The sequence below is a fragment of the Eulemur rufifrons genome, chromosome 14 (assembly GCF_041146395.1).
Source record: "Eulemur rufifrons isolate Redbay chromosome 14, OSU_ERuf_1, whole genome shotgun sequence".
NCBI classification, from domain to species: Eukaryota; Metazoa; Chordata; class Mammalia; order Primates; family Lemuridae; genus Eulemur; species Eulemur rufifrons.
Window position 1 is genome coordinate 23648409 of NC_090996.1, and position 17174 is coordinate 23665582.

The following is a 17174-nucleotide window of genomic DNA, read 5'->3' on the forward strand; positions in this document are numbered from 1 at the left end:
GAATCTGAAAAATCCTTCTAAACTCCATTGAAATCAGTCTCCTGAGATAATACCCCCTTACTAAGGCTGTTGTGAGAAAAATAGGCCTATGAAGTGTTGCTGGCACAGTACCTGGGACATGGTAAGTGCTCTGTAAATGTTAGCTGTACTTACTAACACTATTATTTCCCCCACGAGCATGTGAGTCCCACAAGAGCAAGAACCCTGCAGGTCCTTTTCACTAATGTGTCCGGAGCACCTGAACTGGTTGGTGATGGGCACACCTTGAATTAAATTAAATTAAATTAAATAAATAGTCTAAGCATCCTGCCCCTTCAAGGTTCCCTGGACTTCAGTTTCCACAAGGGCAAATAAAGAAGTCACTAAAATCTCTTCCGGACCTACAGCCGTAAGACGGGTCTTTTCCCTGCCCTTCTCGCCTACAGAGAATGCCCAGGTGAAGGTCCGGACACCTGACAACCCAAACCCACTTTAGAACTAGAGCCTGGGTGGACCTGGGGCCTGGGCCCGCCCCCGTTGCCATGAAGAGGCCCCGCCCCCCAGCGCTGGCTATCCCGGGCCCTGATTGGCTGGACAGCCGTGTGCCCTCTGGATGTGTCCGCCGCCGCCATTGTGCGGCGCTCTTTCCCTCAGAGGGTGTCAGCTGTGGCTAGTGCCTCGAGCGCTTTCCCTTGCTTCTCGCTCTCCTGTCCTGGGAGCCCGGCAGGTCCGGGACTCCTGTCCGTGCCGGTGCGGGCGCCGGCATGTGGCTGTGGGAGGACCAGGGGGGCCTCATGGGCCCCTTCTCCTTCCTGTTGGTGCTGCTGCTGCTGGTGACGCGCAGCCCTTTCAATGCCTGCCTCCTCACAGGCAGCCTCTTCGTCCTGCTGCGCATCTTCAGCTTTGAGCCGGTACCGTCCCGCAGGGCCCTGGAGGTGCTCAAACCCCGGGACCGCGTTTCCGCCATCGCCCATCGCGGCGGCAGTCACGACGCCCCCGAGAACACGCTGGCGGCCATTCGACAGGTGAGCCCCCCCACGCCTCGCGCCCCTAGGTCCTCCAGAAACTGGGACTACTTGTCCTTCCGAAGGTTCCCCGGCCTCCCCCTGACAGTCTTCCCAGTTCCTCACTTGTCCGCAAGAAATACGTTCCGGTGGCCCTTAATTCCTCCCAGTGTCCAGGAATGTCCCGATTTGAGGTGTTTATCGACTACAGCAAATATTTATATAGTTGCTACGTGCCGGATACTGAGGTTACAGCCAGGAAAAAGACCCAAAGGGTCCCTGCATTATAGAGCTTTTTTCTTTTTAGGACAGAAAGAGATTAAGGCATGTTAGAACCAGTTTCTCTCAGCCCCAGGAACAGATAGGCAGAGTCACCAAGGCTGCAACAGGCAAAGGAGTTTATTGTCTAGCTCTAGCTGGGGTCCAAGTACCAGAGCGCCAACGCAGTGCCCTCTCCACGAACCAGGAACCCGCCCTAGGGTGGGAACTAAGCTTTTATACTTATCAGTAGGTTACAGGTATGGGGCACACCATCCCCTCACCGCACCCCCCCCCCTTAGTTCATTTGCTCCTTCAAAAGTGGCTGATAGTGTTGGCTCCTGATTGCCGGTTTCCAAGCCGGGGACTGTTGTTGCATACCTTATAGTTTTTGGTTACAAGCGATACTGGGAACAGACGCCCTGCACAAGCCGTTCGTGCGCTGATCATGTCTTGCCCTTCTTATCTACTTAGTTGGTTGGAGGGCCCCTGGACTCTCCAGCCCTTTATCATGAAGTAACTTGCGGTTACCTCCCTGGGGCCTTGTTTTCCTTTACTTTAGTGAAGCCTGCCATGGCTCCACTTATGCTAAGCACCAAGCCAGCAAGCCATATATACAGAAGCAGAACTAGGCTGTTAGCTTCTCACATCCAGGAAGCCTAGCCTATCATGGAGTTACCCTTGCTCTTATACCTGGTTTTCATTCTGATTAACTATATTTATCAAACAACTAAAAGCAAGCACAGTCACAGAAGCGAATAGCATCAGTTAGAATCAAAGAGAGCACACATTTTCCTACTATCAATTCCTGTTCTTCAGGCAAATAGTACAAAACATTAACATCTAAGTCTTTTTTTTACTCTATACTGTATATGTTTGCAATGGACCATTACTTAAAAATTTTTTTAAATTAAAAACCTTGATCGTATTGAGCATTTCACATCTTCATTGTGATGAGAAAACCAAGGAGGCAAACTTTAGATAGTGTTTCTCCAGTGGAGCATTGCTTATAAAATTTAATGTTCAAATTCTCTTTTTAGATAAGTTCTAATATACCTTTTCAAGCTTACCAGTCTATTGGCCAACAATAATAATAACCCTTTATGTTGCTCACATAAACAAAATGTGTTCCCTAGAAGCAGGCTTGGTGTTTCTGTGATAGAGGGTCGAGTTAAACCAACAAAAACCTGACTCATCTTTTTTATGCCAAAGTAGTGAAATATACGACTATTCAACAAACACAGGGGAAGTAGCAGAGCTATTGTACCAATAGATAGTGTAGGTAAACAGTGGAATTTGTCTAATATTTGTAAGCCATTGATGACCCATATATTAATAGTTAAATCATTCAGAGAAAACTTAAGTTCCTGAAGTCTCCCTGTCTGCCATTGTGAGAGTGGGAAGAGTGGGGAAATTGAAGTTTTTAAGGAATCTGTCAGTTAAGAGTTGAAGTAAGGCTGACATCCATGGAAAAAAACAGAAAGAGGTCAGAGTTGCTGTTTGGCAGGGCAAGGGGAGGGAATCAATAAGAACAGCTATCTACTTAGCCAACCCTGTTGGTCTTCTTGAGTGGTTAGGTACAAAATGATGTTTGTGGCCATTTGACCGTAATATTGTTGATGTTTTTGTTAAGGCAGCTAAGAATGGAGCAACAGGCGTGGAGTTGGACCTTGAGTTTACTTCTGACGGGGTTCCTGTCTTAATGCACGATAACACAGTAGATAGGACAACCGATGGGACTGGTCGATTGTGTGATTTGACATTTGAACAAATTAGGAAGCTTAATCCTGCAGCAAATCACAGACTCAGGTAAGTAGTTTGTTGTCATTTAGACATATCCGTTAGCTTTTATTGGAGGGCACAGATAGACACTGGCACCGTCTAATTACATCTGCTCCAGGAGAGTTCTTTCATTTTGTTTTGCTTTGAACTGTATACAGCTTTCCTCAGTAATGAGTAGGTGCCAGGAAGAACCGAAATAGGGCATTATTTTTTTAATCTTTCCCTCTGAGGCCAAATTATTCTTAAAATAATACTCTGTCCAGTCACTAACAAGATAGTTACTTTGTACTGTCATTTAAATTATAGAATCATGAGGCTGAAAGCAATTGCTTAGCAATCTTCTTGCCTTCAGATACACCAAGAAACAAATTATACATTCTTTTAAATCTTCAAGTAATAATATCACCTTTTAACCTAACCCTTTTAATTCTTCAGATCCTTGTAACAAGCTTCTGAGGAATCATGGAATTGTAGGAATAGAAAGTATCGTAGAAATCATCTAGAATAGCACTGTGCAATAGGACTTTCTGTGATGATGGAAATATTCTATCTGCGCTGTCCCATATGGTAGCCACCTGTGGCTACTGAGCCCTCGAAATGTGGCTAGCGAGACTGAGGAAGTGAATTTTTAATTTAAATGTAAATTTAAACTTAAATAGGCATATGTGGCTGCCATATTGGACACTATAGATCTAGATCAATCTTGCTTTTAGAGAGAATCCCAGAAAAGTTAAATGACTTACTTGAGGGAACATAACTAGTTCATAAAGAATCCAAAACTAGAATCTAGATATCCCAGTTTTTAGTTCAAAGAAACATCTACAATTCCATGCTGTTTTTGGTTGCACCCAATGTCTCTCAACCCTGTAAGAGTGAAAGTTCTTTCAGATGTCTAATTTAAGCCTCTCCTGGTATAAACTCGTAGCTTCCAAAGTATGTATATCAGACCTAGTCCTATAAGATGTTCTGCAAGATAAGTGTTCTATGATCAAATAAGATCAAACATTATACTCTGGATATTCTTCTTGGGGTTAAACAGTCCATATCAATCAATTCTTACCTTTAACTTAGAGTTTCTCAAACTTATATGACCACAGAACCCACACCCTTGTCCTCACTAGTAGCTACAATCACCCTTGGAATTGGTACATCAGGTAATATATTTGGAATGTGGTTATTTATATCCCTCTCCTCTTGTCTTCTTTGTAATACTGAAAAGTGTATGCTCACTGTTATTTAGGTAATATCAATTATCTGGACAGTGATCAATACTCCTTGAATATTGAGTATTTGGCCCAGCAATTAAGTCATGATTTCTCCCTAAAAGATGATTCAAACCTTATTTTCCTAGGATCTGAAAAAAATTAAAGTCAGCCAAAGGAAATCATATTCCAGGCTGGAAAGAATATTGGTAACATTTGAAAATTACGAGTCCAGGCTGCTCTTGAATGTTCAGATATTTCATTGCTCTGCTATATGCAAGGAAAAGGCTGGCTTTAATATTACAATTACATTGCAGCTAATAAGATTCCAGGCTCAAAGTTAACACTTAAAGCAAAAAATGCATAGGATCAGCATCACCCTTAAAAAATCCCTTAAGAAGGCACCATGTCAGAGTCAATGTACCATCTTAATATCTTTAACACAACCAAGCTTTGCTCCACAATTGAAACAGGGTGTGTTTTCTTTGATTGAATACCAGATGAAATAATTGGCTTGTTTAGGGACGATGTTATAGGAAAAATAAGTATTTTCTCTAGAATTATGCTCACTGTGGTGAGATGCTCATCCTACAAGGGGGCCGTGGAAACTAAGACTAGCCAAAGGAACAACAAATTCAGGTCTCACATCTTTCATTCTCAGGGAATAGACATTAACTAGGATGGCTGGCAAAATTGCCTATAACACTTAAATTATTCTTATTCTTTTTTTAAACCGAGATCTTACAGTCAAAATAATATAGTTGAATTAGCATAACTTAAATCATGTAGAGTAAAATTTCATGATGAGAGAAAAGCTGATTTCTTATGTATCAGGAGCTTAACCTTCATTTTCTTTATCAGCAAATTATATATTAGAAAATTATTTATTTTAAACAGTTGCACTTAAATGCACAACAATACAGTTAACAGATTTGTGTATTCCTAAGAATTTCTCCTGCATAGAGTTCTATTAGGGAAATTAGAATCTTAAACTTAAGTCTGAGTTCTCCAACAGTGGCATATACTCTGCCCTTTGGTGAGGAGGGTTACTAATTATGTAATTAACTCAATGGAAATTCAGTGATTTCCTAAAACTTAAATGATTTTTGTCATCGCTGCTGTTCTTTGGTCAAGGATATCTGTAATTTAAACACTTGGATGTTTCTGAAGGGTGGCGCACCTGGGGAGGGCATGAAAGCTCTGCACCCCTTCCCCCATATCTCACCCCATGTATCTCTTCACCTGTATTCTTTATAATAAACCAGTAAACATTAGTAGATGTTTACCTGAATATCTGCATGTGACTCTATCAGATTAATTGAACCCAAGGATGGGGTCGTGGAACTCCAATTTATAGTCAGCTGGTCAAAAGTACAGATTTACTAGAAAAGGAAAATCTACAACATCATAAGAAACCAAAGATCACCAACCTCTAATCTCTAACCTGTGTTCAGTGTTAATTCTACTCATCTACTAGTCTTGTGTTTTCAGTGCTCACTTGTTACCAGGATCTGAATTAAAAATATCTTGGGTACCACCATGTGGTCCAGTTGTTCTACCCTTTATAAAAGTGCTTGTGCAAGCCATTTACTCATTGCTTCTTACATAATTACAACCTCAGCTATTTATGGTTAAAAGCAACCATTGGAAAACAGAGGAAATGGATAAATTCCTAGACGCATACAAGCTACCAAGATAGAATTAGGAAGAAATAGAACAGACCAATAATGAGTAACAAGATTAAATCAATAAGAAAAAGTTTCCCAACAAAGAAAAGCCCAGGACTGGATGGCTTTACTGCTGAGTTTTACCAAACTTGTAAAGAAGAACTAATACCAATCTTCCTCAGACTATTGCAAAGGGAGGGAATTCTTCCACTCATTCTATGAGATCATAATTACTCTGATACCAAAATAAGACAAGGACACAACAAAAATGAGAACACAGGGCAATTTTCTTGATGAACACAGATGCAAAAATCTTCGACAAAATACTAGCAAACAGAATGCAACACATCAAAAAGATAATACACCATGATCAAGTGGGATTTATCCCAAGGATGCAAGGATGTTTCAACATATGCAAATCAATAAATGTGATACATCATATCAACAGAATCAAAGCTAAAAACCATATGATCATCTAAATAGACAGAAAAAGCATTTGATAAAATTCAATAACTCTTCATGATAAAAACTCTCAACAAACCAGGCATAGAAGGAACATACCTCAATATAATAAAGGCCATATATGACATACCCATAGCTAACATGTTGAATGGGGAAAAGCTAAAAAGCCTTTCCTTTAAGAACTAGAACAAGACAAGGATGCCCACTTTTTACCACTACTATTCAACATAGTCCTGGAAGTCCTAACAGAGCAGTGAGGCAAGAGAAATAAAAGGCATCCAAATTGGAAAAGAGGAAGTTAAATTGTCCCTCTTTGCAAACAACATGATCTTACTTCTAGAAAAACCTAAAATTTCCACCAAAAAACTATTAAAACTGATAAAACAAATTCAGTAAAGTTGCAGGATACAAGATCAACACACAATAATCATTGGTATTTTATATACCAATAATGAGCCAGCTAAAAAAGAAATCAAGAAAGCAATCCATTTACAATAGATACCAAACAAAAATATCTATGAATAAATTTAAGCATGGATATTAAAGATTTTTACAAGGAAAACTACAAAACACTGATGAAAGAAATTAAGAGGACACAAATGGAAAGACATCCCATGATCATGGATTAGAAGAATTAATATTGTTAAAATGACCATCCTACCCAAAGCAGTCTATATATTCAATGCAATCCCTACGAAAATATTAATACCAATGACATTCTTCATAGAAATAGAAAAAACAATCCTAAAATTCGTATGGAACCACAGAGAAGCCTGAATAGCCAAAGCAATACTGAGCAAAAGAACAAAGATGGATGCTTCACACTACCCGACTTCCAAATATATTACAAAGCTACAGTAACCAAAACAGTGTGGTACTGGTATAAAAATAGACACACAGACCAATAGAACAGAATAGAGAACCAAGAAATAAATCCATGCATTTATAGCCAACTGATTTTTGGCAAAGGTGCCAAGAACATACAAGGGGAAAAGAATATCCTCTTCAATAAATGGTGCTGGGAAAACTAGATATCCATATGCAGAAGATCTAAACTAGACCCCTGTCTCTCACCATATACAAAAATCACTCAAAATGGATTTTAAAGACGTAAATGTAAGACCTGAAACTATAAAACTACTGGAAGAAAACATAGGGGAAGCACTCCAGGATGTTGGTCTAGGCAAAGATTTTATGGCTAAGACCTCAAGCACAGGAAACAAAAACAAAAATAGACTAATGGGACTATATTAAACTAAAAAGCTTCTGCACAGCAAAGGAAATAATCAACAGAGTGAACAGACAATCTGTTGAATGAGAGGAAATATTTGCAAACTGTTAGCTGACAAGGGACTAACATCCGGAATATGCAAGGAACTCAAAAGAAAAAAAACCTCATTAAAGAATGGGCAAAGGATTTGAATAGACATTTCTCAAAAGAAGACATTCAAATGGCCAATAGGTATATGAAAAAAATGCTCAAATTACTAATCATTAGGGAAACACAAATCAAAACCACAATGAGTTATTGTCTTACTCAGTTAGAATGGCTATTATAAGAAAGACAAAAAAATAGCAAATGCTGGCAAGGATGCAGAGAAAAGGGAACTTTCTTTTTTTTTTTTTTTTTTTTTTTTGAGACAGAGTCTCACTCTGTTGCCCAGGCTAGAGTGAGTGCCGTGGCGTCAGCCTAGCTCACAGCAACCTCAAACTCCTGGGCTCAAGCGATCCTCCTGTCTCAGCCTCCTGAGTAGCTGGGACTACAGGCATGCACCACCATGCCCGGCTAATTTTTTTTTTTTCTATATATATTTTTAGCTGTCCATATAATTTCTTTCTATTTTTAGTAGAGATGGGGTCTCGCTCTTGCTCAGGCTGGTCTCGAACTCCTGAGCTCAAACGATCCGCCCACCTCGGCCTCCCAGAGTGCTAGGATTACAGGCGTGAGCCACCACGCCCGGCCTGAAAAGGGAACTTTCATACACTGCTGGTAGGAATGTAAATTAGTACAGCCATTATAAGAAAGAGTATGGAATTTTCTCAAAAAACTAAAAATAGAACGACTATACAATCCAGCAATCCTCCTGGGTATTTATCCAAAGGAAAAGAAATCGGTATAAAAAGGGACACCTGCACCCCCATGTTTATTGTAGTACTATTCACAATAGCCAAGATACGGAATCAACCTAAGTATTCATCAGTGGATAAATGGAGAAAGAAAATATGGTATATATACACAGTGGAATACTACTCAGCCATGAAAAAATGAAATCCTGTCATTTATAGCAACATGGATGGAACTGGAGGTCATTATGTTAAGTGAAATAAGCCAGGCACAGAAAGACATATATTCCATGTTCTCATTCATATGTGGGAGCTAAAAAAGTTGATTTCACAGAGGGAGTAGAATGATAGTTACCAGAGGCGGGGAAGGGTATGGGGGGAGTGAAAAGAGGTTGGTTAATGGGTACAAACATATAGTTAGATAGAAGGAATAAGTTCCTAGTAGGGTGACTATAGTTAGCAACAATATATTATATATTTCAAAATAGCTAGAAGAGAAGATTCAAAATGTTTCTATCACAAAGAAATGATAAATGTTCAAGGTGATAAATATCCTAAGTACCATGATTTGGTCATTACACATTATATTCATGTATCAAAATATCACATGTACCCCATAAGTATGTACAAATATTATATATCAATAAAAAAAGAATATCTGTAACTTGGTTCAAGTACCAATAGTGAATTATCCATGGACTTATGGTATGGTTGAAGAAAAGAAGTTGGGGAAAATGTTCCTTCCTTTTTATTGGGAGACATTTGTAATATGTCTGTTCTACTAAATTTTTATCTCTTTTTCCTACAATGTATTATTCCTTTTCTCTCTCTTTCAGGAATGATTTCCCTGATGAAAAGATCCCTACCCTGAAGGAAGCTGTTGCAGAGTGCCTAAACCTTAACCTCACAATCTTCTTTGATGTCAAAGGCCATGCACATAAGGTACAGTTTTTTACTGTGGATTATTTCACTTTGTTAAAAAGACATCTTGTTTAATTGCTAGTTGTTTCCAAAATTAACTGTATATTTTGTTATTTTTTAAAAAATTATTTTTATAAATTATAATGTACTTGGTTAATGGAAGTATACAGTGCAAAAATCTACATCTCTTAAGGCAACAGTAAGTTTTGGAACTTTTTAACCTTTTATGGAAACTTTCAACAACTAGTATCCTACAACCAGCACTAGATGAAAGAGTCTGATTTCTTTCATTTGCGTAAAGCATTTACAAAAGATATTAAGTAACCAGTAAAGAGGCATTTCTGGAACAAACCACTCAAATAATCTCATAAAAACAAATTCAGGAGTTGTACACAAATCAGGTTGCATCTGGCTCATAAGTTAAGGGCCTTGGATAGACAACTATGGGCTGCATTTAAAGAGGAGAACTGTATTTAAAGCTAACAATATATATCTTTTATGTGGATTTATCGCCCTGTATAATTTCTATCCCTTATGTATAGTTTTGTTATTCAATGATCTTAGTAGTTACACTTTTATCAGAAAATTACTTTATTTCTTCAAATGTGTATGACATTCCTAGATATTAATAAAATTTTGCTTAAACTTTAGAACATATACTTTTACTCATAAAAACATTATTGCAATAGAAATCGAAGGGAAACTACAGTTCAGATTACACTTGTTCTCTTGTAACCAGCTTTTCAAGCACAAATCCTTTTTTTTCCCATTTGGGCAATTTGAGCATTTTTCCCCTAGCACTATTTATAATCAGTAATGGCCATGTACTGGTTAAGAATTCTGATGATGCCAACTTTTTTTTATTAATCCCAGAATATAGTTGGTACCAGCTGCTAAAACCTGAAATATGAGCCTAAGTTCTAATTTTATTATAGTAAACTCTCATTTTTTAAGAAAGAAGAGAATGGTAACTAATTTATTATTTTGGTAAACTGATAGTTGTATATGTCTAGGTTTCCAGTCAGTCTGCATCAGAATCATCTGGAATACCTATTTAAAAATACAAATTCCTGGGCCATACCTAGAGAAGAGATTCTGAAAATGTCTAGGATGGGATTGAGGAACATGTATTTTTAATGAGCACCTCAGGTTTAGTTGATGATGCAGCCCATGTTTGGGAACCCTGATAAGTCCTACATTTCACCCACAGTGCACTGACTTTCATGCTTGTTCTCTTAGAATAAGAAAAAAAAAGAAAAAAAATTAAAAAAAAAAACAACCAGCTATTTGAGTTTTCTGGGTGGGTGCTCACAGGTGTTCCACCAAGACTGAGTAGAACATAGTGATCTAAGTCACCAAGATGGTAGTACAGAGGGAAACTGTTGGCAACAAAGTGAAGCTAATAGAGCACAGTAGCCAAGATCATGGACTTGGGAGTCCAACAGTCCTTGACTGAGCTCTGTCACTTACAGCAGGGTAACCTAACTTTGCTAAGTTTCAGTTTCCTTGTGGGCAAAATGAGACTAATAAAAGAAACTACCACAATTGGGTTGTTGTGAGAATTAAATTAATAATATAGGCAGGCCGGGCATGGTGGCTCACGCCTGTAATCCTAGCACTCTGGGAGGCCGAGGCGGGTGGATCGTTTGAGCTCAGGAGTTCGAAACCAGCCTGAGCAAGAGTGAGACCCCGTCTCTACTAAAAAAAATAGAAAGAAATTAGCTGGACAACTAAAAATATATAGAAAAAATTATCCGGGCACGGTGGCGCATGCCTGTAGTCCCAGCTACTTGGGAGGCTGAGGCAGAGGGATTGCTTGAGCCCAGGAGTTTGAGATTGCTGTGAGCTAGGCTGACGCCATGGCACTCTAGCCTGGGTGACAGAGTGAGACTCTGTCTCAAAAAAAAAAAAAATAATAATAATGTAGGCAAAGAGTTACACACGTGCATGTGTTAGTTCAAACAGCAAGAAAATGTCTTTAGGTCTGTAGCTCTCACTCAGTTACATTATTGAATAGAAGGCATGACATGAATATTTCCATGTTCTTTTTTATTTTGGGGGAGAATGAATTTTGTTGCTTAAATTTGGTTATGGGTGTGTGTGACATTCCAAAAATTAGCAATATTTCAAGAATTATGATGCAGCGATATTGCATTCCACATAATGGCTGGTACCATTTTTGTTGTTGTTAGCTGCTATTGGTGTCAGTTCACTAGGGGGTTACAAAATGTCAGTATTTAAAGTTTATCATGTCCTCTTCATTTATTAGCTGGACTACTACAAAAATAAACTGTTCCTCTTGGGAAGAATTAGCAGACTTCCAACTCTTCCCAGTTCCCCACTTTGTCCCATTGCTTCTCCGTCCATGTTGGTAATGAATGATGTGTCCTTTCAGCCCCCTGGACTGAGGAAATCCACCCTCTGTAGTTCCCAGGCTGATTGGCTCATGCTTCATCTAGCAGGCGTGGAGGGTGATAGAGTTATAGGTGTAAAAGGACTTTTCATAGTGGCTAAACTAGGATACAAAGAAAGGATTTGAAAATTTTGCTACAGCCTGCCATACTTTCCAAAAGTATGACAAAAGGGATGAGGCTCTCAATGAGATAGTCACGCAGCAGTAACCTAGCTTCTTCCTTGCTTTAAACATGAGTTTAAAATGTAAGCCAGTGGATAATGGAGTCTGCCAATACTTTCATAATCCCCGTGTAATAGTAAACTTCTGTTTTATTCCATAGGGTTGTACTTAATATATAATAGTTTGTGGCTGGGACTATCACATTTAAATAGATTTTAAATATGTAAATCTCTATTTTACAGGCTACTGATGCTCTAAAGAAAATGTATATGGAATTTCCGGAACTATACAATAATAGTATTGTCTGCTCTTTCTTGCCAGATGTTATCTATAAGGTAACATTCAGGATTTTTTCTTGTCCATATTATTAGGTTAGCTGGTAGAGATAATAGCAGTGGGCTACGTAAGCATAAGATAGATGCCTGTTAAATTGCACTGAATCAGGGTAACAGTTAGGAGGCTCCTCTTTTAAATTAACAAGAGAAATTCCAGAAGAAGAATATACTCATAACCCATTTTAAAACACCACGATTCCTTTTTATCTCCTCTTACGTTGTTTATAGCTGATTCAGATTACTTTGGTAAAATTATCAGAACAGAAGAGAGTTATGTAATCCAGTTTCTCACTAAGTAACAGCAGAATATACCTTTAAAAAAGAAACAACTCTTAATTATGGTGAGTTTAAAATATGCATAAAATAGGGTAGTGCAATGAACCCCCCTTTAACCATGATCTGGCTCATTTCATCCATACCCCCACTGATACCCCACAATGTTATTTTAAAGCAAATCCTATCATTCAATCCATAAAAATTGCATTAAGTATTTTTAAAAGTGATGCCTTTTTAAAAACATAGCCATGATGCCATTGTCCCATTTAAAAACTATTAACAAATATCCAATTTTTCACTTGTGTCAGAAATTAATGAGTTTTTGTTTGTTTTTTTACAAATTATTCGTTGGAATTAGGACCCAAATAAGGTCTGCATGTTACAATTTTATATCTTAAAACCTGTGAGTTCTCTCTATCTCTCTTTTTCTTGTTGTGTTGTATTTACTAAAGAAACCAGATTATTTGTTTTGTAGAGTTTACCCAAGTCTTCATTTTGCTGATTATGCCATGATATAGTTTAATGCATTCTTCTCTTTATTTCCTACAAATTGGTAGTAAGAGCTAGAGGCTTGGCTTAATCAGGTTATAGTTGACTATTCTTGGCAAGATAATTTTGTAGGTGTTTTCCAGTCAGTTAACATCTGGTTAATTCTTTGTTGTTGTTGTTGGCTGCTATTGATGCTCAGTGGCCAGATCTCTAAATTTACTATGGGGTTGAAAAAGTTGATATTTTAATTGTATTATTTCTTCTTCTTGTATTAGCTAGAATACATCTATAAAAAGAAATTTCACCTCTATTATTTAGTTATCCAATAGGAAGGGTAAATGTTTAATCTTTCTCTTTATTTACCAGTTTCCAAAATATTGAGTTGATTCTACACCACTCTTCAACAGTGACCAACAGAGCATACATTTAAAATTGTTACAGTCAGAGTAGAGCCTATCCAGATAGAAGCTACGATTGAGATTAGGGTCGTGGGACTTTCAGACATTTGGAACAGTGTTTCCCAAACTTTCTTGACCACAGAGGCCTTTAAAATCTATGAGACTTTCTCCAGAAGAGTGGGAGAGCCCAGACTGAAGGAACTCCATCCACATCTCTCTGTTTCTCCTTTGCCCTCTTCTCATTCTCTCTTCTCAGTCTCTTCTCACCTCCCCCCACCCCCGCCCATCCCCACAACTCTTTTCAGCCTTTTGCTCTGGAAAGGATCAAAGGTAACCAGCACTTCTTGAAATGATCATGATTCTGTCCTCATTGAATTCTAATTAATTATATCTGGTCAGAATTTAAATCAATGTCCAATGAAAAGTTTATTCTTACGTCATTAAAATTTGACCCTGAGATTATAATTTTCTCATATTAAAGATGGGACTGAAGTTCTTCTGGATTGTGAAAAAAGTAATCTCTTTTATACTGCATGTTAAATGCTTTATATTCATCATATTATTTTTTCAAAGAGTTTACAATAGACTTATATAGTAGAGATTGGAGCAGGATACTAACTATGACCACCTCATCTGATCAAGTACATTGGCTAAATCTAAACTAATGAGTAGTATTAGACTTAAGATATGATAATTATTTTACTTCCCAAAATTCCTTTTCAGATGAGACAAACAGATCCAAATGTAGTAACAGCTCTGATTCACAGACCTTGGAGCCTTAGCCATACAGGAGATGGGAAACCACGCTTTGATACTTACTGGAAACATTCCATGTTTATGGTAGTGGACATTTTGCTTGATTGGAGCATGCATAATATCCTGTGGTACCTATGTGGAATTTCAGCTTTCCTCGTGCAAAAGGATTTTGTATCCCCGTAAGTTGGAATGTTTTTTGTTTTCTCCTGACACATTTCCTGAATGTTCTTCTTGGAAAGGAAGGAATAACAGAGTGGACAACCAGGATTGATTCTGACCTGCAAAGCATACCATGCCTCTAAATTGGAATGCCACTGGCTTCTTAGGTGGGAAGAGTTCAGGCATATTTCACTGTTTCCAACCAGATTGATCAGATAGTTTTGGTTTTTTAGTGCATTAAAAAAAAAAAAAGAAGAATCTGCCAAACTGTGGTGAGAAAAGGATTTTATTTCTTGTGATTGACTCCTTTTGAAAACCAACAGGATCTTGGGCAGAGCCATAGTGAAGGTATCTGTGGGCACCAGCCTCACCCCTACTGTCTTTCCTTTTGCTTTCCTGAACATCATAGGATGGTGTTATCTTCCAAGATATTTTCTGTTTCCTAACCTGCTAGCAATCTCTGAATCTTTCTTTTGGCAATTTTATAGCTGTATATTTCAGCAGATGAGAGTTATAAGTTTCATATTATTTTAGACATACATGTATTTAATTCAGTAAATATTTGGTGAGTACCCACAGTATTGCAGGGTGCCATATTAAGAAGCTGAAGATGCAGTGGTGAAGAAACAAAGCCATGGTCTCTGTCCTCATGGAGTTTACAACCACGTACAAGAGAGACTTATCAAATAAAAGTCTGATAAATATAAAATTACAACTAAGATATCTAAGATACATGCCACATAGGAGAGAAGAGTGTGCATAGTCTGTGTAATCCGACCTAGTCTGGGTAGTCAGGGAAAGCATCCCCAAGGAAGTGCCAATTAAGCTAGGATCTGAGGGTGAGTAGGGACCAGGGGTGGTCCAGGTCAGAGGGAAAGGCACATGCAAAAGAGCTGTGGCAGGAAGGAGCATGGTTCTTGGGAGAAATTGAAGGAAAATTAATGTTCTGCAGCTCAGAAAAGAAAGAAGAAGTGTGATATGAGATGAGGCCAAAGAGACAGATAGGGGCCAAGCCAGGTGCACCTTCAGTGGCTGTGCCAAGGACATTTGGAGCAGGGGGTGTCATTAGCAAGCTACTGAAGTGGTTTAAGCTGGAACATTGTGGAGGAGGTTCACAGCATGCTGGGTTTGGAACACTCTTTCTGATTACAGTGCAGAGGGCAGTTAGGAGGCTCTCTCTGGGCACTATTGGTACACAATGAACACCATACTTAGTGACCATTTTAGATTCCTGGGACAGATGGTCATTATTCTAACAGAATTGATTTTTCTTCTTTCTCCAGGAACTACTTGAAGAAGTGGTCAGCTAAAGGAGTCCACGTTGTTGGTTGGACTGTTAATACTTTTGATGAAAAAAATTACTACAAATCCCATCTTGGTTCCAGCTACATCACCGACAGCATGTTGGAGGACTGCGCACCTCACTTCTAGAATTTTACCCAGGGGAGGAAACACGGGTTCAGAAACTGCCAGTGGCCCCATATAGGGATATCAAAATACCCTTTGTGCTAAGCCCAGGCCCTGGGAGATAGGGTGGCTCACACAAGCAATAGTTGTTAATTTCATTTTTACCTGAACCAAAGCAAAACCCAATGTTGCTCCCATGCTCCATGGAATGCCTAAGTTCAACACTGTTGCTCTTGAAAATCTGGGTCTGAAAAAAGGCACAACAGCCCCGCCCTGACCTACCTGAAAGTAGGTACAGGGACCCAGTGAGGATAAGCACAGATTGAGTTGTGCAATTTGGGGATGCAGATATAGATGCATGAGACATGCATGATAACTCAAGAGTTGACATTTTAAAACTTGCCACACTTAAGTATTTTACTTATTTCAAATATCTGTATTCAGCCATGTTAACAAGGTACTGTAGATGTCAAACTTGAGGCCATACTAATAAAATCATTAAAAGGAGCACTGAAGGAAAACTGTCCCAAGCATCATATCCTGGGGCATAAGGAATTTGAGGAAGCTGCTGTATGTAATCCAGTGAGGATTCAATGTGCAGCAACCAAAATGGTAGGGAAGTCTTGAAACCAACCTGAGGAATTATTTATGGTATTTTGAATTAAGTGCTACAAACCACCAGGTGGCAGAGTTGCACTTTTCCAGGCTTATTAGGCAGCTCTGTAACATGACTATAGGAAATTAGAACTGGAAGAAACTTCCAAGAACATTTAGGTTTATCCTCATTTTACAAATGAGAAAACTAAAACCTGTAGAAGGGAAGGAGTTGCCTCAAAAATCACACAGCTTATGATAGCAGAGCCTGACCTCATGATAACTAAAATTTCTTGTTTACAATTGGCCAGGAACTGTATTAGTGGTTTAACATGCATTATCTTATCCAGCCCTCACAAAAATCTTATGGAGATGTTAACATCGTTTTTACTGATGAGGAAACTGAGGCACTGCCTAGTTAAAGTCACAACCAAGGTCTCTGAGTGTGTGGTACAATTGATATTCCAATACAGGTTGATTTGCCTCTGGAGCCACCACTCGCCAAGTCTGCCCAACTCTGTGCTCTTTCCCACATGAACTTCAGGGGTTTTATTATGAACTTAAGTAGCAATATTTAAGTTGAAATTTTTTTAAATGGCAAGGTTGTCTGTCTCTAGCTCACCCCTTCCCACCTTTGAACCCCATCTGTAGCCTTTATCCCAGGCCCACATCCTCGCCGTGGATTCTCTCCTGTATCCCTCCAGTGGGTCACCAGCCTCACACACACTTGCAGGAGCCAGGCAGTGAGAGTTTTGAAAGACCACCAGCTGACTTGGCTAAATGTCAGTGAGAAGCAAACTGGTTTTTTTCAACAGTTAGTGTTGGCAGGGACACTATAGATGGTGC

The 17174-nt window shown here is 38.8% G+C and overlaps 1 protein-coding gene across 3 annotated transcripts; it reads left to right on the plus strand.

The window, feature by feature from the left end:
* The first annotated feature begins 608 nt into the window (after window positions 1–608).
* On the plus strand, window positions 609–16023 carry GDE1 (glycerophosphodiester phosphodiesterase 1). Of its 3 annotated transcripts, none has more exons than XM_069486877.1 (6): window positions 609–1004; window positions 2875–3050; window positions 9255–9360; window positions 12157–12249; window positions 14136–14347; window positions 15611–16023. In XM_069486877.1, the coding sequence occupies exons 1-6, from the start codon at window positions 744–746 to the stop codon at window positions 15756–15758; spliced, it is 996 nt and encodes a 331-aa protein (XP_069342978.1). In that variant the 5' UTR covers window positions 609–743; the 3' UTR covers window positions 15759–16023. The 3 variants fall into 3 exon arrangements, with proteins under 3 accessions (XP_069342978.1, XP_069342980.1, XP_069342979.1); XM_069486879.1 differs by having other exon boundaries at window positions 2879–3050; XM_069486878.1 differs by lacking the exon at window positions 12157–12249.
* The last annotated feature ends 1151 nt before the right edge of the window (window positions 16024–17174 follow it).

What these genes read in the sequence shown, in the direction of transcription:
- GDE1 (XM_069486877.1), top strand. Translation starts at nt 744, where the DNA reads ATGTGGCTGTGGGAGGACCAGGGGGGCCTCATGGGCCCCTTCTCCTTC. An exon ending in CGCTGGCGGCCATTCGACAG is followed by an intron (nt 1,005 to 2,874) that starts GTGAGCCCCCCC and finishes GTTTTTGTTAAG; the next exon opens with GCAGCTAAGAATGGAGCAAC. An exon ending in TCAAAGGCCATGCACATAAG is followed by an intron (nt 9,361 to 12,156) that starts GTACAGTTTTTT and finishes TCTATTTTACAG; the next exon opens with GCTACTGATGCTCTAAAGAA.